We start from the raw sequence: 27564 nt of genomic DNA, 5'->3' as shown, positions 1-27564 counted from the left end.
CAGCATGACTTGTAACAGTTTCAATCAGAATTAATTGTACATTTGAATTATTTTTGTCTTATTCAACATCTCCAGAGGCAGATTTATGAAAGAAAAATTGCACTGAACGTTTCAAGACAAGTGATCTTCTAACGCAGCAAAACTGGCTTCATAAATATTTTAGAATGCCAAATACTTACACATATACTTTATTAACTAAAATGGCTTATTACAGTTAGAACAAATCAGTAGAAAAAAAAATCACGAAAGTATTAAAATGATTAAGGAAGCCAAACTTCTAGAGCTTTTGAAATACTATTCCCAATTCAACATATTTGTAAATATACACAGCCCTCTAATTACGAGTGTCATCTTCCACAAACGGGACGTATTTCTCAGAAAAAATCCCAATGTGATTTCTAACCAAATTTGAAGACAGAGCAGTGCTGCATTTACAGGAAGACTGACTTGAGTGTTATTTTCCATTTTTGGGTATCTTTGTTCCTTGCAACAGGATGCTTTTCATACATTCGTTTACTGTTTCATCTCTGAAGGTGCTGAGCACCTTCAACTCCCAAGTATTTCAACAGGAATAAAAGCAATTCAAAGATAACAGGGTCTTGAGTACTTCAGATTCCATGAAAGACATCTGAAATTATATTCAGTTGTTCATACAATTTGTGTATCTACTAATATCCTCTTTTCTAGTTCTTCTTTTAGTACTTACAACTATGAAAAAAAAATCTGGCTGGAGTGCATAAGAAAGAAATTTTTCAAACTATCACATTTTCCCCATTTATATTTCAACAATCCACACACCTCACGAATAAACTAGATTCTACCTAAATGGCACAACACTGCGCAGTAACTGTCTCTTTTTCTCTGGACTCCTGAAAACAAGCAACTGAAAAGTCTGCAGAAGGCTTTTTTATTAATTCATTGAATTGCCTTAGGCTAATTTCCCAAAATGGCAGATTGAACTGCATGAAGAAAGAAAACAAAAGGGCAGAGAGGTGGAGATAAAAAAGACTTCACACATCTTAACGGATACTACCTTGCATCTTCATAGAGGGCACCAATGAGAGTAGAATACAAGAATATACTTACAGCTTTCCCTCCTGATCTATGTTCAAATGGAATCATGGTGAACTTCTTTGTCTCCTTCCTATATGTGCAATAGTGTTTCACCCAACTGGAACCAAAAGGAGCAGGCCCTACATAAAATGGAAGCATTGACTAGTTTGTACTGTTTCAAACTTGTGTATTTCCCTCTACTGCTTTCTGAAATGACACTTGGAAGTCCTAACTGATTCCTAAGAATGTAGTTTAAAAAAAAAATGTTTTGCAAAGTCAAACAAATTCTAAACAATGCTTAGTATTCTAAAAAAAAAAAAAGAGACATGCTTCATTTCATGCTCACTGACAAGTTGAAAGAATTATTAATCAATATTTATCTCACTCCTACAGACAAAACCATTTTTCCCCTATAAAGTACATATTCATCCCTCAAAAATTTGACTTTGAACATTTATTCAGATGACTTTGTTTAATAACCTGTAAATTCTTATTGCCTTTGTGCTGCTTGTATAAATAACCTTTGACTACCTGCATATTATGGGCACTATAGGAATACAAAAATATATCTTACTTTTTTCCTGTACATAGAGATAGCCTTCCATTGTGTTGTGATTTGCTCTTTTATGTTCCTGAGGATTTCTTCTGATCTTGTTCATGAGTTCCTCTACCTCTGATCTTGTTCCTTCAAAACGATTTCGTGTCTGAAACAGGATAGCTAAATAACATCAGTAAAGGGAGTGGAAAAAAGACTTACTCCTCCTGGCAGCTATTAAAACAATTATTTATAAAATGTGAGGACAATTAAAGACCATTTTAGGAATATTAGTGCAAGTTTTCTGACATTCAAAATTAAAGTATTTTCCAAAATAATATGCTGATTTGTTCAGAGAGAATTGAAATCCTGACTTTAAAAATGACCTTGGATTTGAAAATTTAAGTTTCCTAAGAAAAGTACTACTAAAATGTTGGCTTAGCACATGAGATCCTTGCTATTTTATCAGGAAGGAGAGGACTCTCTGTGGTTATTGGAAAAATATGACAGGAAGCTCACCAATAATTAAACATTAATTATATAATATATTATATAATTAAACAATATATATATACATATAAACTATATATATATATATACTATATAGATACAATAATTAAACTGACAAACCATTCACATGCCAAATGTTTTGGTTACATGAAAGCTGAATCAAATACACATATATTTAAAGGAAATAAAAAGAAATAAAAGTCCAGTTTGTTATTATTCCTGGGTGCCACCCATTCAATATTTGCAAGCAGTAGCAAAAGAAATATTTATTAGAATATTAGTAAAAATAATCAGAAAGTAACCATAGTACTCATTACCTATACAATAATAGTAAACAAAACAAAAGAGAAGCTTACACCTGATGCAAGTAACTCTTCAGTTTCATTTGAAAAATACTGACAGTTGGCAATACACAAATAATATGATAATATCTAGTTTTCTCCATATAGCCACTGACTCAAATTGCACAAGTTGAAAATATATACTCAAATTCCAAGCTGGTATTTTGCCCAGTTGGTGCGTGCATTTTGAGGAGAGCACATATTTCCAGATGCAAGCTTATATGCCATGTTGCTTTTTGAAAGCACCTTTATTTCCCTGAAAATGGATCAGCTTCTGAACACGATGACTTACCTCGATTTGCAGGAAAAGTGTGCAGTTGTATGCACAAACAAATGCCTCATACATATAAACAAGTATCCATCCTGTCCCTAGACACCCAACAGTATGTGCCTGACTGGCGATCTGTACATGCATACTCTAGATTTATGCTGAGAAGGATTTTATTCACGGGCACAAAGAGAATCCATGCAAGCTGGTCAGAGCAGCCACCCATACCCATGTGTTTTAGAGAGGAAAGCTAAATATACTGTTTAGATGATGACTAAAAACAACTGCCTTGTCACCTTCATGTAAAGCAACTGCTCTGAACCCATCCCACATCCATCGTCTGACTCCCAGATAATGTCTGCTCACAAATTAGGAGTCAGAACCCACAAGAGCTCATTTCCAAGACTCCAAACAATTTCTGAAGTTCTTTTTCACAATTACCTGGAAGAACTGTATTAAAAACTATACTCTGTATCCAAGGCAATGACAGAAATAGTGATAAAGGTCTCATATGCACATCATCCTTTCAGAGCACTGATTGCTTCTAGATGTTTTAAATGATTCTGCCAGGACCTTGTATGAGTTGTGATCACAAATCCAAGCCCACAAGATGCGTCTTAAGAATGGCAGGAAGGAATGTAACAGGTTCTCAAAACTTCAAAAAACAAAAAAAAAATACAAAAAAAATACAAAAAACACCAAAACTCCCAGCTGGTGCTTCCCTTTACCTTTTCCCTTTGTCCTATTTCTTCTTCACTATCTCTCTTTCACAGCTACCTCCTGACCAAAAGTTTTACACTGAGTGCTCTGAACGCACCTACTAGCACTGAATGTCAGAAGCATAAAATTGTTTTAGTGTAAAAGGGACCTTTGAGTTCATCTAATCTCATCCTCCTTTAATCAGCAGAGACATGTGCAGCTAGATCAGTATTTCAGTGGTAACTGTTCTAGTACAGACAAAGAATCAGTATCCTTATCAGCATCAGCATCCTCAGATTTGAGTGAAATTCTTCCTCTTTCATCTGTGATTACTCCTCTGAATTACTACAACTTTGCTGACAAGTCTCAAATCATTCTCCGTGAACAGCTAGGCTTTCTGTACTCAATCTTGTGCCCTTCTAACATGCGACTTCCTCTGGCAGCTCAGCAATACTACAGTCCTAGCTCATTCTTCTTTTGGGATGTTTCATTCATCTTCAACACTGCAGAACACGTGCTACATCCTCACGATCTTTTTAGATTTATCCTTTTATTTCCCTCTTAGCTAAGAGAGCTGTTAAGCCCTGCTTCCTTTTTCTCTGCAGCAATTTGAAATCCAATTTGTTCTATTTTTTCACAAAAATTCATCTGACTTCTGCTTATGAAAGTACTAGCATTGAGTGCCCCTACTCAGCTAAAAAACAAAAACAAAAACAAAACATCTCTAGAGAATAAAACTTAGGCATATGGAAATAGAGTTAAAAGAAAGGTATCCTGAGATATTAAATCATGTCACTGTGTATTACAATAACCCTAATCTTCTCTTCTGCTTTATTGCCTCCCTACTGCTATCTGCTCATTAAGGCATTCCTAAAAATAAACTGCAGCCTCCTGGAAGTACTTTATGTGTGTTAATTCCAGGTGCCCTTACAGATTAACAAAACAGATGCACTATAATACATTGTTTGCAGGAGGGTAAATGGTCTGTTTGCTAACAAAAGTCCTGAGGCACATCTAAGTTAATTTCAAATCAGTTTTATTTTTTAATATACTTCAAGAAGGAGAACAGATCACCTGACTAGTGGCTCTGCGCATCACACTGCTTCAACCTGTCTTCTTGCATTCTCAAACCCAAGCTGATCACACTGGACAGTTTGGTGCGAGGGTACAGTAACTAGTGCAAGTCTCAGGTTGCAAACCAGCAGGGATGAGTTGGTTATTAGGACTGTTTTTTTGTTTTGCTTGTTTGTTTGTTTTTTGTTGTTGTTGTTTTAAGAGGAGAATAAGAATCCACTGGAGTCAGCAATGATTTGCTGAGCGATGTGCTTTGTTAGCCAGAAGATGGCAATACAACTCTAGAGTTCAGAAGCAGTGTACTAACCACGAGGAAAACCTTGGCAATACAAATTCTTTTTGACAAAAAATTTAAGAGGCATAAATATCAATCACAACTTACATTTTGTATATTTATCTGCAGGGCCATTTTGTAATGACTGAAGTCTTTAGCGAGTTCATATCCCTGATGATAGAAAGTGAACAAACCCTGAAAAAATGATAGCACCTGAAACGCAAACAAGAGATTTGTCAGAAAGTGAAATTTAATTTATCCAAATATGATTGCTGCATGTAATCTTTTCCATACAGATCAAAGATGACAATATGATTATTTTTTAAACAAATTGCTAGTAATGCCATAGTAAACTTCTGAGCACCTACTTGCATCCAAGTTGTCAGCTACAAACATTTTGGGGTGGTTCTGTCCCTGGAATTTCATGGTTGAGCTTTATTTTAAATCTGACCATAAACGGTGTATATTGCCTATCTCCAAAACTTCTCTATGCGATGTTTTCCACCACCTGCTTTGATACCAGTGATGTTTGGAATAAATGTGGACATGAGGAGATAACAAACTTTTTTGGTCACTATTTCCCTAGTCATTTCCCCGCCTTCTAATGACGATGTTTCATCATACAGTTCACTGGTTTGATTGAAAGCAGACACTCTCCCTCCAGCAGCTTTACTTTTAACAGCCTTTTGAATGTGGATATGACTCTCTCTCAGAGCTATAAAATTACCTGTATTGCAGTTTGTGACTTCAGTGTTTTGAAGAAAAAAAGAATGATTTGATCACATTGCAAGCTGGGTGAGGCTGCAGTAGTGCCTGCTTCTAATGTTTAGCTCAGTTGGTTGGAAAGAAGTGACACAGGAAAGAACAACTGTCCTTATTAAACAGAACAAATCAAAGAGTATATTTAATGAAGTTTTAAGATGCATACAAATAAACCATTTTCAAAAATGCACCTCCGTTGTGCATATTTTTAAGCATTAAATGCTTAAAACAGTGGAAACAGTGGAAACAGGAAAACAGTGATAAGAATCTGGTACTAAATAATTTCAGTTTACTAGTGAAAATTTCAAATACAAATCAAGCAAAAATGTTTAGCTTGTTCTAAAAAAGAGAAAGGGACATGTTTTGAAAATACCATTTGAACAGATTCAATTCCACCTCAAGCGAAACATTTCAAACTACCTGACACTGAGTTTTTAGCTAGAAGCATGCTCTTAGCATATGAGTGTAGATACAAGTTAACTAATAGACTTCTAAGTGTCACCTTCTAATTGAAAAATAACTCCTCACATTAGACAAGGATAGCATTCCACTGGTTAAAAGATGTTTTTCAAAAGGTAAAAAAGGCTGGCCTTATCATCTTTTTTTGGAATCCTCAATTCTAACTCACACCACAGATCAAGGTTGTTTCCTTTTTGCAGTACAGCACAAAATTTCACATATTTTCTGAAAATCGGCATCAGCAGATCTAATTCTAATTATTAAAATAAGCTTTGAGCTGCTTGGCTAAGTTTGTCTGGATTAAGAACTTACACAGAGAAACTGCGTTAAACTCTGTTAAGTCACACAATTGCATGCATCTTCACAAAAAACAGAGCTCCGTGGCTTTTTCCAATTGCATTCTTTCTCAGTCCTTTATGAGTGATGGGGTAGAGTGTATTAATTCACTGGTACTTACAGGTTCCACGCACTCAAATTTCTTCCGTTCCTGAATCTCTTGCAACTTGCACACATATTCAAGGGAGAGTTCATAGAAGTGTTTTCTATTCTGCTCTACCTGGTTGTCCGCCTAAGCACGAAATATAGCTTATGAAGTTTCAAAAATATTTTTCAGACAGCTTCAAACCGACACGTGTATAGCATACAAGTTGCAAGCAACAAGATAATTTGGTCCAGACCAAGACTCATTTACAACAGAGCTCGTTCTTTTACTTTCAAAGGGAAATAGCTATTCCCTTTCATTAGATAATGTATCATGCTTTGATTCATGAAGCTACATTTTTAGAAATGTTTTGATAACACTTCTTCCAGCTGCTTTTTGATGGAACCTAACCAAATAAATCAGTGCAAGTACTTGAGCACTGATGTACTAATGCTGAAAAGCTGCATGCCTGAACAGACAGGGAGGGCTGAAAGTGTCAGAAACAGGGGAGATCATCTCTAGTCAGAATAAGCTAGAAAAAATTGCTGAAAACACATTGCTAGTACTGGAAAGAACTGCTGTTCACAGCCAGGATGCTATCAGATCCGCCTCACACCCATGCTGACTCTGATTGACAGTAAAGTAAGAAAAAAATAACATTCAATTATTGGCACACATTTCAGAACTTTATTTAGATCATTAAATATTTAAAAATGCGGCCTTATTCGCTGCAGCTGATTTTTCTCTCCACTTCGGTAAAATGCCAACATCACATTGATCAGCTGTATTTCAGACGCAGTTTATTCCCATATAAATATTTAACTGCATAGGATATATGAATTATTTCTTTACATTATTATTTGCACTGTAAGTATTTTCATTCAACTATGAAACTTCAAAAACTGACTAATGGGACCTTCATTAAAATACATTAAAGAAAGGACAGAAAGATACTTTGAGTGATTAACTTTTGCATATGCTATAACAGCAAACGCTGTTGTAAGGTCCATTAAAGCTTCTGCACAAGACTACAGAAGGAAATAGGGAAAAGTCTAGACGAAAGGGTCACATTTACCATCACACACTTTGTCTTAAATACTAAGGTTATATCCTTCAAGCACTGACTACTATTCTTTAAGAGGATAAGTCCAATAAGCTGAGACAGTTTTGCCTTAAGATGTGCTTTGGTAGTCTGCTAGAAATCTGTCTGTGGCTAAAGAGGTATAACAGCAAACACCATTAAAGAAAGAAAGCAATTATCCACATATCATTAAGGAAAAGTGTTTCAAAAAGCAAAGCCATTTTGATGAATTCTCTAAATGATGCAACATAGGAATTGTTTGAGTGCTCTGAGTCGTCTGCAAAGCTTACAGTGACATGCAAAAGTATAGACAGAAAAAGACTACACAGCTGGTCTACTAGGACACTTGGCTAATCAGTGGTAAGACTGCTCTAAATACACCAAAGCCACTACAAAGCCTGTTTGTTGTTTTTTTTCCCCATTTCTTTTCTTGTTTTTAAATTATTTTGGGTGTCTGCCCCCTCCCAGTTCCCCAAGAACATAATACCAAATACAGCTACTTTATTATTACGCTGCCAAAGAAATACAGAACTATCACAAAGACTACACTTCAGTGAAATTTCAAGAATATCCCTCTACTAACAGAGTCAAAGACACACTCCACTGCGATATTATTTCCATCAAATTTTTGGAAAACTTATATGCAAAACTACAGGCTCTTACACACAAGTAATGCCCATGAACTTCAGTGAGAGCACTCAATTCCACAACAGAAACTTGTTTATCCATACAAGGGCTGATGCTGCAAGTACATTATGGAGATATAGCCTACTAATGAAACTTGAGCAGTTTTGAAATGAAACAAAATCTGAGCTTTCATGTTCCTGGGTAATTTATCAGTTACATGAACCCCTTGTTATTTGTGAAAGACTGCATATGTGTGTATATTTTATACGTATAAAATGAGGTAGGGAAGCAGTCAAGAAGAGGAAAATCTCTCAGCTCTTTTCTCACATACTATTTGCTGTTGCTCCAGAAAGAAAATAAATGCTATTACAAATAAAGATGATTATGATAATGAACCGACAGGAACAGAAGGAATATCAGGGAAAACAGATTTATTTTGTAGTTAAAAATGATCTGTAGCATTACAATGTAGCATTATCGGGGGGGGGGGGAACGGCTCTGCAAAGCATGAGAAGAAAAAAAGCAGTACAAAGCCACCACTTTCAGGATCGTAAGTGTTGCTGCACTCTGTATGAAGTATCAACACAGAATGCTTAGTCAATACCTTACATGTAACTGAAGTTACATATATGGTAAAGTCATCAAAGAAACATGGAGTTTCTCACACTATTCTTGTATTTTGCTATTCTCATAACTATGTTTCATATATGTTTCAGGTGAAGCAGTTGAAACAGAAAACAATCGGAAAACTGTACGGTTACACCATCAAGTTGAGCAAATACTGATTTTGTCAGCAACCTTTCAGTTTGACAGAATTTTTTATTTTATCTCTATGAATGCTGCTTTTGCATTTGTATAAAATCTATTTATCTATACAAAAGACAGTAAATTGAAGGAACAAGAGCAGCAACAATACCTCTTGTAATTGTACCTCCTTCTTCTTAGCTGATAAATTTAAATGCTTTTCTAGCAAACTGTAGTTCTTCTCAGTCTCTTTATCAAACTTCTTCTTTTCCTCCTAGACAAAGGAACAAAGTAACATTCATTTACAAATAAAAACTTTAGTAAAACCTCCTTCCTTATCTTTCAAAATAGTACTTAATCGGAAACAAAGAAAAACAATCTACCACCATTCCATTAAACAAGGAAAAGTATTTCTAACTCCTTCTTTAAAAAAAAATTGAAGGCTAACTTGAAATAAAATCCCATTACTTCATTATGGTGAAGTTTATCAAACAAATGAATGCTTACATATATGTCTAACTAAAAACAAAAACAAAATAAAACAAAACAAAAACCTACGTATTGATCCCTGAAAATCAGGAAAAATGAAGTGTCATCTACATCTTTCTGGTTTTGAATAGAGCACTTAAACAAAACATCAGTTTCACTAAAAAAAATAACTTTCCATAAGTGATAGGAGTAAAGAGTAAAAAGATCATTTGTGTAAGTTCCAATAGGTTTGCAGTCCTGATACTGAAGTGATTTCAGCTCCACACTCATAAAGATTTCTTGATTTTAAAAGCATCCTAAGAACTCAATGCTGAATTCCAGCTTCTACCAGATTGTTGCTGCACTCATAAAACAAAAAAAAAAACATTAAAAGAAACAAAAATCTCCAAGGAAAATAAAATCATGCTAGCAAAAGTGAAGCCCTCACTCTTTCTGGGAGTTCCTTGTCTTTTTTGAGCTGGAGAGCCCAGAATTCAGCACAGAATTCTAAGTGTGGCCACATCAAGGCAGAGTAGAAGGGGAGGATCAACTCCCTTGACCTGCTGGCCACACTCTTTTTAATGCAGCCCAGGACACCATTGTCTTTCTTGGCCACAAAGGCACACTGCTGGCACACAGACAACCTGTTGTCCACTAGCAGGACCCCTTGGTCCTTCACTGAAGAGCTCCTCTGCAGCAGGTCATCTCCTAACCTGTATTCGTGCACGCAGTTATCTCTCTTCAGGTCTACCTACAGATTTTGTTGAACAGAATCAGGTTGTTCCCCATCCAACTCTCCACACAGTACAGGTCTCACTGAGTGGCAGTACAGCCTGCTGGTGTGTCAGCCACTCCTCCCATCTTTGTATCATGAGCAAACTTTCTGAGAATGGACTCCATCCCGTCATCCAGGTTATTAACAAGAATGCTGAACAAGACTGGACCTAGTACCGATCTCTGGAGAACACTGCTAGTTACAGGTCTGCGATTAGACACTACGCCACCAATTACAACTCTTTGAGCTCTTCCAGTCAGCCAGTTCTCAACCTACCTCACTGTCCACTCATCTGTCCTACACTTCCTAAGCTTCATTGCAAGGATGCTATGGGAGACTGTGTCAAACACCTTGCTGAAGTCAAGTTAACATTCACTGCTCTCCCCGCATCTACACAACATAGAATTCTACCATATTGGTGAAGTATGATTTTCCCTTGATGAATCCATGTTGATTACTACTGATAACCTTCTTCCCCTCAGCATCCAGAACAAGTCGATTCATCACCTTTCCAGGCATGAGGGTGAGGCTGACTAGCCTATAGTTTCCTGAACCATCCTCCCTGCCCTTTCTGAAGACTGGAGTGACACTGGCTATCCTCCAGTACTCAGGCATCTCTTTCGTTGGACAAAACCTTTCGAAGATGATGTGACGATGAGACCAGTTCAGCAATCACCTCTGATAGCTCCCTCAGCACACGTGGGTGCATTCTGTACGGGCTCATGGATTTTTGCACACTGATTTTGGCTAGGTGGTCTCTAACCATATCCTAATCGACCAAATGGAAGTCTTCCATTGCCCAGACTCTCTATCTCCAGGTCTGGGATTCCCAAGAGGTAATCTCTGTAGTAATGACAGAAGCAAAGAAAGTGTTCAGTATCTCCACCTTCTCAGTATCTTCTGTTACCAGGGCACCCATCTCATTTAGTGGGGAACCCCCAGTTTCCCTAGTATTCCTTTTACTGCTGACTTTAAAAAAGAATAAACTTTATTATGATTCTTTATTATTCTTTATCTCCTTTGCCAGATTAAATTCCAAGTGGGCCTTAGCCTTCCTTACTGCATCTCTACAGGCCCTGAGAACATTCATATATTCTTCCTAAGCAGACAAGAATTTTTAATACATTACATATGTTTTTGTTTCATTATCAATTGAGGAACAATATGATATGCATATGGGACTAACAGGATTAGACATAATGTGATAGCATGTGAGAAATCTGGAATAAACATTAAATATTTGTATGGATTTTTTCTTTATGTGTTCTACAATTAAGCAAGACTGTTCTATTTAAAGTAACTGAGAGTTCTGTCCGGAAAATGTCTAAATCACATTTAAGAGCTTCAACTTCATAGAAATTGTATGCAGGTGTATGGGAACTGCTGAATCATGGCTTGAACCTCGGATTGATCACCTGAGGCGAGCACCGAGTCAACCATGGGAGCACAGGTGAAGGCAATTCACCTGTGTGATCAGAAGGGGTGGAGCCTGGCTGCACCTCTCCTAGACCCCATTTAGGGGCTGACTGTCACTGAGGAAGGATTTTTCTCGGGAGATTGCTCCTTGTGGAGTTTTTTGCAAGTCTACACCACCAGTGAGTACTTTTCATTTATCTCTGATTATCTTTTCCTATGTGATAATCTTACTAGCCTAATTTTTCTGTATACTTATTGATCACACAATGCTTTACAACATCTGTATACTTATTGATCTTACAGTAGGAAGTTAAGGGAAGAGTCGTGCATCCAAACAAAATGTGCAATGTAGGCTGTGAACATGTAACATCTCATGTTAAAAACATCAGAGACAAAATTCTAGAAAACTATGAAGTAAGAGAAGAACATGAGATAATTTAAAAATAAGTATTGCCCCCAAAATGGCAACATCCTTTCATGCAAAAAGAACTCGGTCAAAAAGATCCACTAACACAACTGTTTCTATGAAAATAGGTTACATTCAGAAAAAAATAACTTTCCTTTGATGACTCTCTACATTAAAAACTAAGGGTTTTATTGTTGGGTGAGTTGTTGCTCCAGATCTCTAATACGCTTCTCAAACAACCACAAAATTTTAAAAGCCACTGCACCGCTAAAATGCAATGACTTAGGCAGAGCATTTTCCATGCGTGAACACTGAACTTGAGTTGGGAATACATTAATAATTCCTGCTAATATGAAGTATAACTCTCCTGTAATTAAAAGGTCATCTTAGCTCTTAGATATCATTGCTGTTGATGTCATTAAATTATAAAACCAAACAGCTGCAGACTGGTAGGTCAAAAAAACGTAATAGTTGACTTCCAGAAGAGAAAACAATGTTAAATAGCTGTACTTCCTCTCCCCCCACCCCTCTCTCAAGTAATCATTTAAATCTGTTCCCACAGGTACAGTGGGGTAAATATTTTCCTTACTATCAAAAATGAGTCTGTATTTAACATATTAAATTTACTTTGTTTTATAAACACAATGTAGTGACAACCTTAAAAAAAAAAAAAAAACTCATTTTTCTATCAAAACCAAGTTTCTTTAAATGAAATCTTGTCTTCAACCTCTTCCCCACTCATACTGAGCTATTAGTGATGTATTTAAAACTGAAAGTAAAACAAAAACTGTTTTCACTTTATGGGCTGGAAAAAGAATAAAAAGATTACAAGCACATGGGTAAGCTACTTCGGGTAGTTAATAAGTTTCAGCTATTGATTGTGCAACTGCAAACATAAAGCAGGAAAGGGTTACCCATTAGGAAGGAGAAAAGGCTGCAAGCAGTATTTCTGCTATTCTAGGCAGAGAAGATGAGGTGGGGGAGGAAAGAAGGAAGCAGAAGGACATGTTCTTGTCTTCTTGAGGCATACTTTCCATTGGTTTCTGAAGCAAGTTCTCCAAGTAGAAAAACGTGTGAATACATGAAATATAAACAACAGTTTCCCTCTGCCAAATACATGTTATTGCTGCACTGCAATCCAAGTAAAGAAATTAAACAAGCTTATCATAAAAGCAAATGAGGGGCAAACCTTTACAGCTCCTAGCTGCTCTTTCCTAAATCGTTCCAAAGGTTTGATCAGAGTTTCAGTAACACTGAGTGCCTAAAGAAAAAAGAGCATGGGTTAAGTTTCTGTTGCCAGACAAGTCACTTTTAGATCCTTTTAGAAAACAAATAATAAAAAAAAAAAAAAAAAAAATTCAAGCTAGGATACTGAGTTATAACTGAAAAAACAAAAAACCTCTGAGTTGTTTTAAGATCTTGGAATTTGTCATCACTTTTAATTTCAGTTTCAGGAAAGTTCAAGTAAATCTGAAGTAAATGAACAAATGCAGAAACTTCAGAAGTTTAGAGGCTGCATCTAAACAGCAATTGATTTACTTGATCAGGTCAACAGCTTCAACAACTGAACACTGGAATGTGACACAGGATAAGTAACTGTTTTCACTGGGGACACAAAAATTCCTGCAACAATGCAAAACTCTGTAAACAGTTATAGAACAGACAACAAAGAGTAAATGATAAGCTTTCAACATGCAGTTAAAGTGGTTAGGCATTGAAATATATATTTTCAAGTATTTACATTTGGTTACATTAAGAAAGCATTAAGTTAACCTAAGTAACAAAATCAAGAGGTATGGTAGTAATACATGAGAAAGTTAGTTGACGGAGTATAAGTTTAATCCATCTCTTTTGGAGCATTCATCAGTGCTCTCTTGATAAATGGCCTCACTGCCTCATTAAAAGGGGAAGAAAAAAAAAAGCCACTGTAAGACTGAAAAGTAGCTTATTTAGTCCTAGCCAGCAAACAGGGTTTCTATTTCATACGAAGCTTTACAAGATATGAAGTGGTGTTGGGATTGGTCTTGGTGGAAACAAGATTTAGAATCTTAAGAACACTTGAAATTTCAGCAAAGCTGGAATTTCTTGAACGCAACAGCAGAATTGAATGAGTGACAAGATGGGTAGTGCGGCAAAGCAGATTCCTTGCAGTCTTAGTTCTGAGGCAGAGCCACAGGGTAACTCAGTTCCAAGACAGCGGCCAGTACAGGCCAGGGCTGAGCTTCCAAGAGTCAAGGAGAAGCAAACACTGCAGGCTTAACCTGGCCTTCTGAAAAGCTCTTATCCCTCACGTTTTACGATACAGTAGAGATCTGGCACAGCATGAATCTAAATAGCACTGTCTACTCCCACCCAGCCCTGGGGCCATGTAGGGGATTTACTGTGGGAGTCAGCCTGCCAATTCATGGTAACCACAGCAACTCTGATTTTTCAACAGCACTCTAATCTAAATATCTAACTGGAAACCAAATATCTGGCAAGTCTGGGCCAAACCAAGTGTTGTACAGTCATTCTCAGAGCAGACATTTCCTAACTTCAGAGCTGCTGATCTTGTGGCCCAAACTCTTTGGACATTCACTTCCCAATTTTGTCAGAAACACTTCAGCACACTCACAAGGGGGGAAGGAAGGAAGGAGGACTGACAATCTGATAAGTCTGCGTTTCACAAGTGTGCAGGGGCGCAGGAGTAACTATGACACAGGAGAGCCTTGGTGCAGAGCTGGGGAGGGGGACAGGCAACAGAGCAACTCCTGCTGTGTGTCAGACCCAACCTAGGCATTTACTGCAGTGCTTATAGCAATACTTTGAATACTCTGACACATGGATAACCGTTAGTTCCCCATGCTGCTTCAGCTCCTGTCAAAAGACAGCTAGAGAAATCAGCTATCTCAGGCAGGAGCTGAGCAATGTGCAAGGGTTTACTTAGCCCTTTTGGCACTCTAGGCACATATATCCTAACTAGTCGAGCAGTCAGCACGAGTCTCCAAGGACAGTTTTAGGTTGTGAATATCCCAGAACTTTCCTGGAAACTCTAGGGCTGGAAGGCAAGGGCAATGTGTATTTCTAACAGGATCAACCCCAAGCAGCAGTTTCCTGGGACACTGCAGCAGCATCTGAGGACTGAGAAATCTCTTTTCTAGACAAAAGGATTCACCCAAACCTGAGTGGAGAACTGCTTGCAGAATGACAGAATAATCCTTCTATTTTGGAAAATGTTAAGAGGTTTGGTTTTGTCGTTTTTGACAGTTTCCTCTTTACTGACATTGTGAGGGAGAAAGCTGTGAGGCTTCCTCAGAGAAGAGCTCGAGTGGATGAGGACAGACAAAGCCAGCAGAGGCCAGAGCCCAAAGGGTAAGAGCACCTCACAGTGCAGAACTACAAATTGCTTATCTTTTTTAACTTATACGCAACAAAAAGTGAAATGTAAGATCAATAGGTAATGAACATATGCTAACATCAAGTCCAAGCCAAAGAAAAACACAGCAATTTGGTGCAGTGGAAAACAGAGCAAAACAAAAACCAGAAACAACAGAGACAGAAAAGGCTCTGGTTTATACACCAGAGGGCTGGCTACAAATCGATTCCTCTGCTATACTGCTGTGTAGCATTAACCATGGGAAATACTAACAGTATTTGTCTGAAGCAGTAAATACGACAAATCACTAAATCAAAATGGGATGTTCTCTCCAAGACAGCCAACAAATAAAGACTGCAGTATTGGCAGCGGTATGATATGCCAGTAATTCTTTCACTAAAGAAAAACAAGTCTTGTCTCCTCCCAGAGGAGACAATTCTCATTTTGCATAACCAAAAGCAAACTTTTATAACAGATGGCTTTGAAGCACAATTTTTCCTGCCCTACAGGTGTTTATGATTTGTCACCCCCTGTGCTTTCTCTATACGCATTAAACAACAGTGCTATTGGGTATTGGTCAAGTGGGATTTTGTGGATCCCTGGTAATTCATGGAGCTTCACACCAAGCCTACAGATAAAAATATAGGATGAACACTTCTTTTCTGAAAATAAGTGTGCGGGAATTTTTATGTACAGAAACCATCAAGGAAGACGTGACTGCTAAATTTAATAGTGAATTACAGAGCTGTTCTTCTGATTCAGAGAAATGAAAACTATGTTCATAATTACAATATGCACATTATTACAAGGAGGAATTCCAAGTGTTTTCCAGTACTATATCATAAAAAAACTACAAAAAATTGTGTTCTCACTAGTGGAACAAAAATATTATTTATGCTATAGTCAGAGTATGATGTTAGGAATGCCTACTATTTAAAGGGTACAGGGAAATTCTACTCTTGATATCCCTAAGCCATCCAAACCTACCTTGAAGGGATTATATACTCTCTTTTGAAACCCAGCAAACCAACTACAGTAAGCATAAACCATAATAGAATCAATATGAAGAGGTCACATCTTCTACAATGATATCTTAGTTTATTTTTTTGAATCTCAATATCTCAGGAATGCTTTTTTAAAAGAAAAAATTCTAGTGCCATATGCACACATGCTTCAGTCTGTATATTTGAAACTGCTTATGCCACTTCTGTTATGTTTGCTTCATCTATTGAAATGATGAAGAATTAGTTTTAACATAACCCTCAGAACAACAGGAGAAAAAAAAACAAAGCCTCACTGTTAACATCACTTAAAGAATTCACTGTATCCAGCATTTTCAAGAGTATCTTACAGAAGCTTTGGGTATCTCCTAATTTTAGATGCCCTTAGAAAACTTCACCTGCTCAGACAGAAATGTTTTACAGAAGGGAGATTATTCTGACTTTCACAGTTGCTCATTATGTCAGAAGTAATAAATTACGGGCTTTAAGATTAAGAGGCCCAAGCTAACATTTTCTACAAAGAGACCACAAAGGCACAGATTAAATCCATTAGCAAGTACGTTTACATTTCCAGCAACTTGCCTATTAGTCAGCTGAGTCAACAAGATCCAACAGGTAACCTACCAGTCAGTGCCAGTTCACAACAACTCCATTTAGCCTGTAATTTTTTTCTCTTCTTGGAGAAGTGGGAGAATGGCTGTTGAGGGAGAAACTGCTTTCCCCAAAGACCTCCTCCTGAGCATTGGAACCCAGCAGACAGTGCCATCCTCTAGCCCTCCAAGCTCCTCATGCTTCCTTGTTCTCCTTCAGCAGACAGGAGCGCTCTGACTACGAAATGCAGCACCAATCAGTTCCTGCAGGCATAAGCAGGCTGTATTGCAGGAGAGGAAGGTTATTCGTGTGGGCTGTGAGGAAATATCAACCCACACACAATTTCCAGAACTTCAGTCTGGCCTCTGTGGCTACAAAAGGTAGGCAAAAGTTTATCAAAATTTGGTTTACTAATTAGACAAACACAACAGTGGGCCCCCAGCATTAATACTAAAAGTATCCTTAGATTCCAGTCTTTAATGGAGGAACAGGAACAGCAATTACACGTTGCTGGTAAATAAATCCTGGTGTGAGAAAAACATGCACTGACTACTCCACTCCAAACCTAATCTCCCTCCCATACAAGAGAGGTTTACTGGAAATGAATATATATATTCATATATAACATACATATGTATTAGAAGGTCATGTTTCATATATATATATCTTGCTACGGAATGCCCAGTGACACAAGGGTGCTGAGTTTCAAATCCTCATTATAGGCAGTGGAATGCAGACCGTATGCCAAACAGCAAGACAGGGCCGTTTAAAGTTTCCCAGCGCACTGACTGGGAAGATTTATTTGGAGACGGGCAGGGTTGTCTTTTTTGACAAAGCAAAGGAGGCCAAAGCCAGCAGGGCAGAGCTCATGAAGTTGAGCAGGTGTCAATGAAACTAGAGCTGGGAAGGAAGTACTGCTCTTCTCAGCTTAACAGAATGCAGGAAGGATGATGTAGCTAACAGTGATTCAATAACAAATTCAGTAACGCTGCTGCTAAATAAAGAAATTTACTTTCTGATAAAGAAATTTACTACTTACAATTTCACTTCTGCTTACAGCAAACATAGCTCTTTTATGTTTTTCCTAAAGAACAGGAGAATTCAGCCTAACACAAAAGGTCATTTTCTGATAACCCCAGTATTTGGGGAGTATGGAAGAAAAGTAAAAATTAAAAAAAGCCTTTTCCTCCAAGAAACTCTTGTGCTACGTATCTCAACTTGGTAGTGAAATGTCTTGAAACATGAAGATCTATTCCTGAAAGTCAGCACCATGTAAATTTGCAGTAGACAATTCCACTCTCAAGGATTTTGTATCTTACTTGCAATTGATTTCTTTCAATAGAGTTTAGTATTTTCTCTTTCATTCTCCACAGGAGTAATTTTCTCTTACAACAGCATGCTCCCAGTGAACTGCATTCGCCAACTTCACTGCCCTCCTAATATAGCAGTACATGTCTCTACTCTTCAGTACTAGTTTTGTATTTAAATGGAGCACTGACGATCACATAGCCAACACCCCAAAGTTCTTGAAAACCACCAATGTGGTTTAAGATCATGACCTTGTAAATCACAGAATTCCATATGCTAAGCCCTGCCCCCAAGCCATGGTACAGGCAGACTCCTATTCTCAGCACTTTCTGGTTTTCTTAAATGCAGCAGTCTTGGCTTACAGATGATGCAGCAGCAGAACTCCTGTGTCTCCTCTTGTAGACAAAGCTTATTTTCCATTGAGTGGAAGATTATGAATGATCTAAAGGAAAAACAGTTTAAAATGCCTCCTTTTATCTATATGCTGTGCTCTACTCTGAAAGAATGTTTGCACTGATGTGCTTGCTATGAGACAGGTGGCCTGGAGAAGTTAAATTGGTATAATAAACAGACAATACAAAATGAAAAAAAAAAATCCCTTATCAAAAGAAGAATAAAGAAAGAAAGGGAGAAGGAAAAAAGGAAAGAAAGAAAGAGAAAGAAGGGAAGAAAAAAATAAGGAAAGGAAAGGAAGGAAGGGAGATGGAGAGAAAGAGAGAAGGAAAGAAGGAAAGGAAGAAAGAAAAGAAACAAATCAAGTTTTAGCAAAAGCTGCTTAGAAAAAGATTAACACTATATGGTCCTGACTTTTGAATAAATTTATTTTTAAGTAGATTCCACTAGAAGGAGAACTACTACGAAACAATAAATGTAACAAATAGGAAGAGAAACAGACAGACAGCTTCACATTAGCAACAGATCATTTTTTCTCCATCTGAAGCAGAGGCAAGCTATGGATAGCCCTTCCAAAGAAAGAGCCTCTCCTAAACTGAATATGCAAGAGCTGCATTCACAGAAGAACAGAGAACCACTCCCTGTCCACACTTCAGACTTACAAAGACTTTGACAAAGAAGAATGGCTACTCTGGAAAGGAAATAGCATAATACTCGTTTGCTTTGTTCATGGCTAAGCTCATAATTGAACAAAAAGACATCACTGAAAGGCAAGGAATCTAGCAGTGAACAACAGCGTCAGTGTTTAGTCAAGAATGCACTGCCCAATTATTGTGAGGGGAGTCCTCCACAAGAAACAGTGGTGTTATTAACAACCAGCAAAATCCAAACTGTTGGAAGGTTTTCAATGCAAATTCCAAACATTTCCTGTTGATGAAATAACAGAATGAAAATTCTCTACTGAGTTGTATGTTGATGCATGTAAGACCACAATTATCTAAAAGAGGAAGCTGGGGATAATGCAGCTTTTAAGTCATACTCTCTCAGAGGCTGAGGAAATACATCCCAAATTGATTTTGCCCTTTTTTATCCCCTCATACAAACAACACTGATTTCTAGATGAAGTGCATGAGTTCACACTCAACTCAGGAAACTATTTCAGAAGATTGTGCTTAACATTCAAAAACTGATTATTCAAACACCCAATGTCAGGCATCACCAAAACATAAAAGATTTGCCTGAATAGTTTTCATCAGCATACGTTTGCCTATTCCAATAATTCTATGATTTCCATCTGGTTTCATGCCATGCAGAGGATAAATGAAGGTTAGGTAATGAGGTACAGCTGCAATTGTTTTGCATGTTCCTAAAAGTGGAAATAGATTTTGATCAAATTGAACAGTTCACAGGAAGGTGAAGAAATACGGTCTAGGTCCTGAGAAACCAAGCTTTTATCTAGGCTTTTATCTCTGTATCTGAGATGTTCAGTGTGCTGTCAGCAACCTAATTTTTCAGGAGTGATCACTGACGAATGTCTTGGCAGTTATATTTAGCAGTCTGTATTGCCACTGTATCTAACACAATCAGGATAGCGTATAATGACATCAACTCTTATTGCACAGATCTTAGATATCTTACATTGGACCATCCAAAACTACTGGATAATTTTAACCTAGATCAGTAGGTAAAATGATTGTTCCTTCATATAGATTTCTTCAGATAAATGAGAAAATTGGTTAAGATTTGTGAACCGTTAAATATCTGCACACTGAGGAACAAGGAAAAGCTCAGAAAAAATAATACCTTCACAGCAGAGTAGGAAGAGTGTAAACTAAATATGTTTAAACTATATTAAAGTATATTAAACTATGCTTAAAAAATAATAGTAAGCTATCCACGAACATTAAATGTTAAGTGAGCACCAAAGCTGTGAAATAAACTCATGTATTTAAGTACTTCAATCATAAGAGGTAAGTATAAATGCATGTAAGTACACACAGATGATTTTGATTTTACCTTTAACTTTCTGAGTATAAACATTTGAACCTTAAGAACATCTTTTAACTTGGAAACCCCTCTGCTTCCACTTTTTTTTTTTCTTAAGCCAATGAAGGATGAGAAAGACAAAAAGACAGAAGAGACTTCGCTGTTATTCTCTTTAAAATTCCACACAGAATCAGTTTCTCTTGTTTCTGACACACACTGAGGACAATGAATTTGAGAAGAATTCTGAACTTGATTCTGACAAACTGGTGAAACATTAAAAACATAAAATGATTCTTGAGAGGCAGGACTGCAAGCAGTTTTAAGAAACATAAAAGAGTCCTATGGAATAAGAACAACAGACTAAAAGAAAGACGTTATGCTCAAAATCTTAGAATTTACTATCTTTCCTTGGGAGGTATCAAAAGGATTAAAAGCGTGCTAAAACTGTCGCAGAAATAGAAGAGACCGAAACAAAGTAAAGCAATGAGTTCATACTGCCTTGGAGAAATTGACAAGAAACACAGCGAGGTGAATTTAACTGCATCAGAAATCTTACAGAAAATGAAATATGAGGAAGTAAAAAAGGAAATACTCAAGTACTTGGGATACAGTTAGAAGGACTGAGACAAAAACATTCTCTATTTGGCAGGGGGCAAAGAACATACAGAAATGAGTCTTTTTAATAGATACTTCAGAATGCAGAGAAGCTATCTATCCATTATTTAACTGGGAAAAAAAAAGTTTAAAGAAAGAGAAAACAAAGCAGTAGCCTCTAAGAACTGCAGATTTTAATTTTCAAAAGAAAATTATCTGAATTAAGAACTGAGTGGGATTAAGAACAATTTTGATATAAAAGAGAGATGTTCTAAACACTGCGCAACTAAACTGAATCAGGAAAAACACAGAAGTAAAACACTGCTTTGACAGGATAGCAGTCCTCTAGCCTTTGAAAGCATAACAGTGAAAATTCTTCTGTGATGGAAAAGGGATGAGTTTTACTCCATGACCACTGCAGAAGAGGTAAAATAAGTAAATAAATTCTGTGAAAGTTAAAGTAAAGGGAGACTTAGATGGATATCAGAAGAAAAAAAAAAAAAAAGAAAGAAAAAGGAAAAAGAATAACAACTAGATGTTGGAGTAAAACTAGAGAGATTCCTAGCCCTGAATTTTTTTCTAAAGAATGGTTAGCAAAGCAGTCATCAGGGATGGCCCAGGTACACAAGACCCTGCTACGAATCACACCTCTGGTAGGGCTGCAGACAAAACCCATCCAACTAACTCAGGTCTTGCATAGAGAAAAGGTAACCAGACAGGACAGGAGAAACTACCGGACAGACCTGAGATATTGCTGGACGCTGCACATAACAGTGAGAGAAGCTGACTGAAGTTACAGATGTGCCTTGAGGGCTTGCTGGATTTAATCAGTGCGGTTAAGGGGACTTCGGGGAGAAACAGCTGAACTCGAGGCAACTCTATGGGAGCACTATAGTTCTCTGAGGGAGTGGAAACACGCAAACCCAGCACATCAGAATGTGAGCAGATGACAGCACCAGAAGTACCATACACTGCTGAGGTGACTGAAGGAATGTTAAGAGCAGTATCACACTTGGGCATCAGTTAGTAACGTTAGAAACAATATGGAAAACTGGTTGGGACACATTGTTCATTTGGAAGAACAGGATAGAGAAAGGGAAGTATAAAGGTGTTAAAAAGGGAGCTCAAAAGAAAGGAAAGGGGATAATAATTTCAAGCAAGTGATGTGATACATTATGTCAGTGGTGGACCTACCAGGCAGCCCTGTACAGCTCATCAGCTTAAATCAGGGCAGCAAACAAAACCTGTTTTCTTGCCACATCACAAGAATCAAACTGAATTCTGCAGTTGGGAAAACTGGGGTGGGAGGAAGGTTTGGTGCTCTCCTTGGTGAGCAGGAATAACTGGATGCAGGGAATGCACATCTTAGCATCACCATACTGGTGCTTGTTCGTCCCCAACTTTTTTCTAATACCCTTGTGAAGTTTGCTTCCATCCCTGCAGTTGCATGACAATTTGGTACTGTCAAAAGGGCAGAATATAAGTCCTAAGACTCATTCCTAACACATAACAAGCACTTCCAGGACATCCTTGGGACAAAAAGACCTGTTTCTTATCTGCCTTGGAGAATGTCACTGAGCTTAAGTACTATGAAAAAGCGTAAGCTGTTTTTATCTTGTCTACTCCACAATAGTTCAGTGGAATGTTTGCATTAACAATGACTTCTCCTTCCACCATCCACTAAATCCTTTCACAGCTGGGATATGGCTTTGGCAGTCTTTGAAGGGGAAAGTGGAGTGAAAAAAAAACACAAAACACGGGACTTAGAGATATGAATTAAATTATTAAATATCCACCATGTGAATATTCACCTAATGATTATCAAACAAGTGAATTTGTGGTAAACAAAAAGGGAAAAAATTACCTTCTTGATCCACCATATACAATACTCTTACAGAAAACCATAGGAAGTATAGGTGATGAGCATCTCACTTCACCTCAGGATGTATTTTAAACATGAATTCATTAAATATACTGTATGGTTATGAACAATTTAGACTTCTTCTCAAATGCACAAGCATTAATTGCACAGCAATTTACGAACTGCCTTAAGTTCTATAATTAATAATGCATTTCATTAAGCTTATTTTAGATGACTGAAATTTCTTGTGTGCAACATTCAGCACTGAAATTGAATTGAACAATCAAATCTTGACCTTCAAAATGACGAAGGGTAAAATGCTCAATAAGCTGTTAACGTGAGTGTATGGGAACTGCTGAATCACAGCCTGAACCTCTGATTGATCACCTGAGGTGAGCAATGAGTCAGCCACTGGAGCACAGGTGAAGGCAACTCACCTGTGCTGCTGGAAGGGGTGGAGCCTGGCTGCACCTCTCCTAGACCAATTTAAGAGCTGACTGCCAGTGGGGAAGGGTCTTTTCTGGAGTTCCCTCCTCTGGAGTTTTACAGTGAGCCCAAGACAAGGGTAAGTATTCAATTTATTCTCTTTTTGGTATAATAATCTGCTTAGCCAAATACTCTTGTTTGTTTCATAATTATAATATCTGTATATTCATTGATTATACACATGAGGATGAGTGGATGCTCTTGAAAATAATCCTGCTGTAACATCATATCTTAATGGAAACTCTGTGAATCTCTGACCTGATTCCAAATATCTGAGTGCAGTAACCCCACATTCTTAGTGCGGACAACAGCTTGTACCACTGTTAAAGCACAGTCTGAGAAGTCAGAGCAGCAGCTGCTGAAAACTATCATTACCACGCACCACGCAACTATTTTCTCAGAGATTTATGCCCACTGTTATATTAGCTCACTCTAAAAATGATACATAACATTTGGAGGACTACAGGTGCAGTGATATGGTCATCTGTTAACTCAGAGAGTATCCCCTTTCCAGCTGGAATCAAATATTTGCCCCACAGTATACTCCACAGTTATGACTGTTGTAAAATGGTAGTGCTTTTCATACTTTACTCACCAAGAAACTGATATGAATTAGTTTTGGGTAATGAGTGTAATCATGAACAGCCTACCAAAAAATTAAGTAGCACTCTTTTATAGCATTCAGTCTGAGAAACAGAAGTGTTTCACTGTACAGAACATCGGTTTTTGCACAGGCAATCTGTCACTGTTGAAGATCTATTGACACAGTCAGTGGAACATGCTATATAACTCTGGAAGTCTCCCAAATGGAGTGGAAAACAGAATGAGAGGCTATGAAGTACTTTTCATTGTGAAAAATATACCAAAGAATTTCACTACACAGATGTATTCAACTTCACTAAAATAAAATACAGCAATGGCTGGCAAGAATAAACAAAGTAAATGCCACTTAAGAATTACAAAACAAACAAAAGCATTATTACACAGTGGAGCAAATCCTATAATTTGGCAAAGTAACACTTCATTCAGTAATTTGCAAGGAGCTACACAGATCTTTAATCTAACCTAACTCAGGTTCCATAACAGAACAAGGACATAACAGCACACTCAAGGAATTGTGAACATTGTTGGATTTAGGACTCCAGAGAGAAAAGTATATGAAAATTATTCATGATTATTCTTGCTTATGTACATAATCTTACAGTGTAGGTGAAGTTTCCATTAGGAAATCAAGACTGCAAATGCGCATTGTAGAGCTCTCAGCTCATGATCTGTGAACAGCCAACCTGATCCAGATTATACCAAAACCTTAAGCAACCACAGATATTTGAACGAAGAGCCCTCCCCATCTATACAATTAACTAAATGTTTGCCTACGCAATCATACCCCAGATCGCTCACCCACAAAGAAAAAGTTTGTAAGTCTGTTACTGTATCCAGCCAACCGATTGCATCCCAAACCCACATAAACCCTGAAGCTGATGCCATAAAGAACCTGGATCCAAATGTGGCTGACTTCCCAATGCCGTGTGTCCTGCAGAATTATGTCTATCATCTTGCTTTTCACTCTAATGGGCAAAAAAATGTTAAGGTGGTTTTTACTCCTCATTCTAGCCATAAGCTATTGGGACACTACCAAGCCAACTTCTACGTCTCCATCTTTATCACAATAGCTTTCTTCTTTAATGAGAAGTAGCTATTGTCTCTAACTCTAGACTCCAGATTCAAAGACTGTACAATGAGAATCTTTCACTGTTAAGCAACCAATAATACCCTAGAGGTTAAAAAAGCAGCCAGCAGCTTTAACTTTGATCTTTGGCATATGTACAGCTTTTTAAAATTTTTATTGGAACTCACCAAAATTTCTCTTTGCTCTTCCAAATTTTTTAAGAAGTTTGAAAACTCATGAAGAGAAGCATCTACAATTAAAAAAAAATAAAAAAAATAAAAATAAAAAACAGAAAAAATTGTCACCATGTTGCAGGATGGCACAGCAAAAGACGTAGTCATTTATAATCACTTCTTACCTACCTATGTATCTTTCATCATCTGTCTCTGCATCACCAATGAATTCAAATTTAAAGTCCCTCAGAGAATGGGCAAATTTTCTCTGGGCTGCTGAAAGGTCTGCAAAGAAAAAAAGCAAGGATGGAAGGTTAGAGAATCATTGTAAGAAGGCTGTAAAATCTCCTACCCCTGATCAACTTTTACAATAAACCCTTAACACAGGTCATCCTAAAGACATTACAAGATAACAAATGTTGTCTAAGCTTCTTCTGCTCTCATCTGGGAATCCGTTGCACAGATTGCTTCATCTGAGGCTATGCAGTACAAAGCAAGTGCAATCATCTGTACAGTATCAGACCTATTCTTACACTTCACCATATGGTCACAAGCCATACGAACATATTTGTAACTACAGAAGTTTAAGCCGCAGCACTCTGATTAAGCTGTGACAGCAAAAGGGTTTTCTGCTAACCTAAACTCACCAGCATATTTGCTAGTGCAAACGCATTTTAGCTTTTCCTGTACATGTTTTGTAGGTATGTATAAATGTTTGACTAGGAGACATAAGCCAAACTGAAAAGAATTGTTGCATTGGAACTAGCAATTCTAAGGATTTAAAACCAGGCTAAAAGCTAAGTTCACAGTATTAATTTTATATTATTACTTTTTTTTTTATATTACTAACCTATTTTTCTACAGAAAGTTTTTATCTATTAGCGTTTCACAATTTGGGGTCAGAGGTCTACACGCTACATCCCTCAGGAAGTAATTAGATTCTATACTCAGCAGCAAAGCCCTTACTAGGATTTATAACACCAGAAATACACAGTGTACACATGCTTTTCTGTTGTGCTGACGTGTGCATATTTGGTAATGTCACAGGTCCTGGAGGGAAGGAATTGCTCAATGGAGGAAATTAAAAAAAGGATGTGCATCTTGGTACACTCTTAGTAGTAGAGGTTTTATTCAGATTTTCGGTGTCAGCCAAGGCTAAGGACGGTGTGATATGTTTGGTTAATCTGTAACTTTTTTCATATCACGTGCAGTTCTGAGAGGGCTAAGGACAAACCTTTAGCACATTGGCTAAGCGCTTCATTTTTAAATACTGAACAGGAACTAAAGGAACTCAAAACTCTTAAATAACATACAAAAAGCTTTTAAAAAAAAAAAAAAACACAAAAAACACTAAAACTATGTTAGGTCCTACATGAAATACATTCTGTGTTGTCACCTCTCATAGTCAAGTACAATTTTGGCATACAAAGCTGCACTGAAAGTTCAACCACATCAAAGGTGAAATCACAAATACTCTACCAACAGCAAGACAACAAAAAAATGCTTTCTGATCCTTCTCATCAATTTCTCCTAAGGTCTTTTCTCACCTATTGTTTACAAGTGCTATTCCCATCAATGTCACACTGTCAGATATTTGCCTTCCTTTTGCAGCTGCTTCTGAAGCCTGCACATGTACTCTTCAGCCTGCGAGCAGCAGGATATCTTGTGGGTTAAGAGGCTTCTAAAGCAGACAACTAAAGATAAATGTTCTGCCAGAATTCTGAAAGAATTGGAAGTTCAAAAAACCAAGTTTCTCAAATATCTAATGTTATGCTGGTTTGTGAGCCAAGTCACAATGTGAGGCTGAAAAGAGTTTATTTGTGGGAGAATGGGCCTATCAACCCACACTCTTCAAAACTATTTAATTTTTTTGAATCCGATAATCTCTTGCCAAAGCCCTGTCACATGAAAGCTAACTCCTCACTGGAGGAAAGAACTGTTTATTCTGCATCCCCTACTTTTAGAGGTGAAGTACTTGGATAACTCTGACCATGGCACATGGCATAAGGTGGCACACAGCACTGCATGCAGCCATACAACAATCCCACACCCCTTCCCAAACCCTCCCCACTGCCAAATCCTACCAGAGCAGTGTGAGCCCATCCCCTACAGGGCGGCTTATCCCACCTCTCTGGTGGCAGTGACTGCAGGCAGAACCTGTGCCTGCACTCCAATGCTTTCAGTGGGAAACCCAACAATTTGTGCTTCTCACAGGCTCAAAAGTGACATTCATG

The 27564-nt window shown here is 37.6% G+C and overlaps 1 protein-coding gene across 1 annotated transcript in view; it reads right to left on the bottom strand.

The window, feature by feature from the left end:
• Positions 1-27564, bottom strand: part of ARHGAP10 (Rho GTPase activating protein 10) — a gene marked incomplete at both ends in the record, with an annotated part of 132848 nt that overhangs the window by 71789 nt on the left and 33495 nt on the right. Inside the window, 8 exons of the mRNA XM_079535115.1 lie at positions 1087-1193; positions 1628-1757; positions 4863-4967; positions 6433-6543; positions 9021-9122; positions 13103-13174; positions 25346-25407; positions 25520-25615. Coding sequence (XP_079391241.1) covers positions 1087-1193; positions 1628-1757; positions 4863-4967; positions 6433-6543; positions 9021-9122; positions 13103-13174; positions 25346-25407; positions 25520-25615 — 785 coding nt within the window. The remainder of the gene's footprint in view (positions 1-1086; positions 1194-1627; positions 1758-4862; positions 4968-6432; positions 6544-9020; positions 9123-13102; positions 13175-25345; positions 25408-25519; positions 25616-27564) is intronic.

Source organism: Tetrao urogallus (genome assembly GCF_951394365.1).
Source record: "Tetrao urogallus genome assembly, chromosome: 4".
Classification (NCBI taxonomy): Eukaryota; Metazoa; Chordata; class Aves; order Galliformes; family Phasianidae; genus Tetrao; species Tetrao urogallus.
The sequence above is the reverse complement of the archived record's forward strand: the minus strand, read 5'-3'. Positions and strand labels throughout refer to the sequence as shown.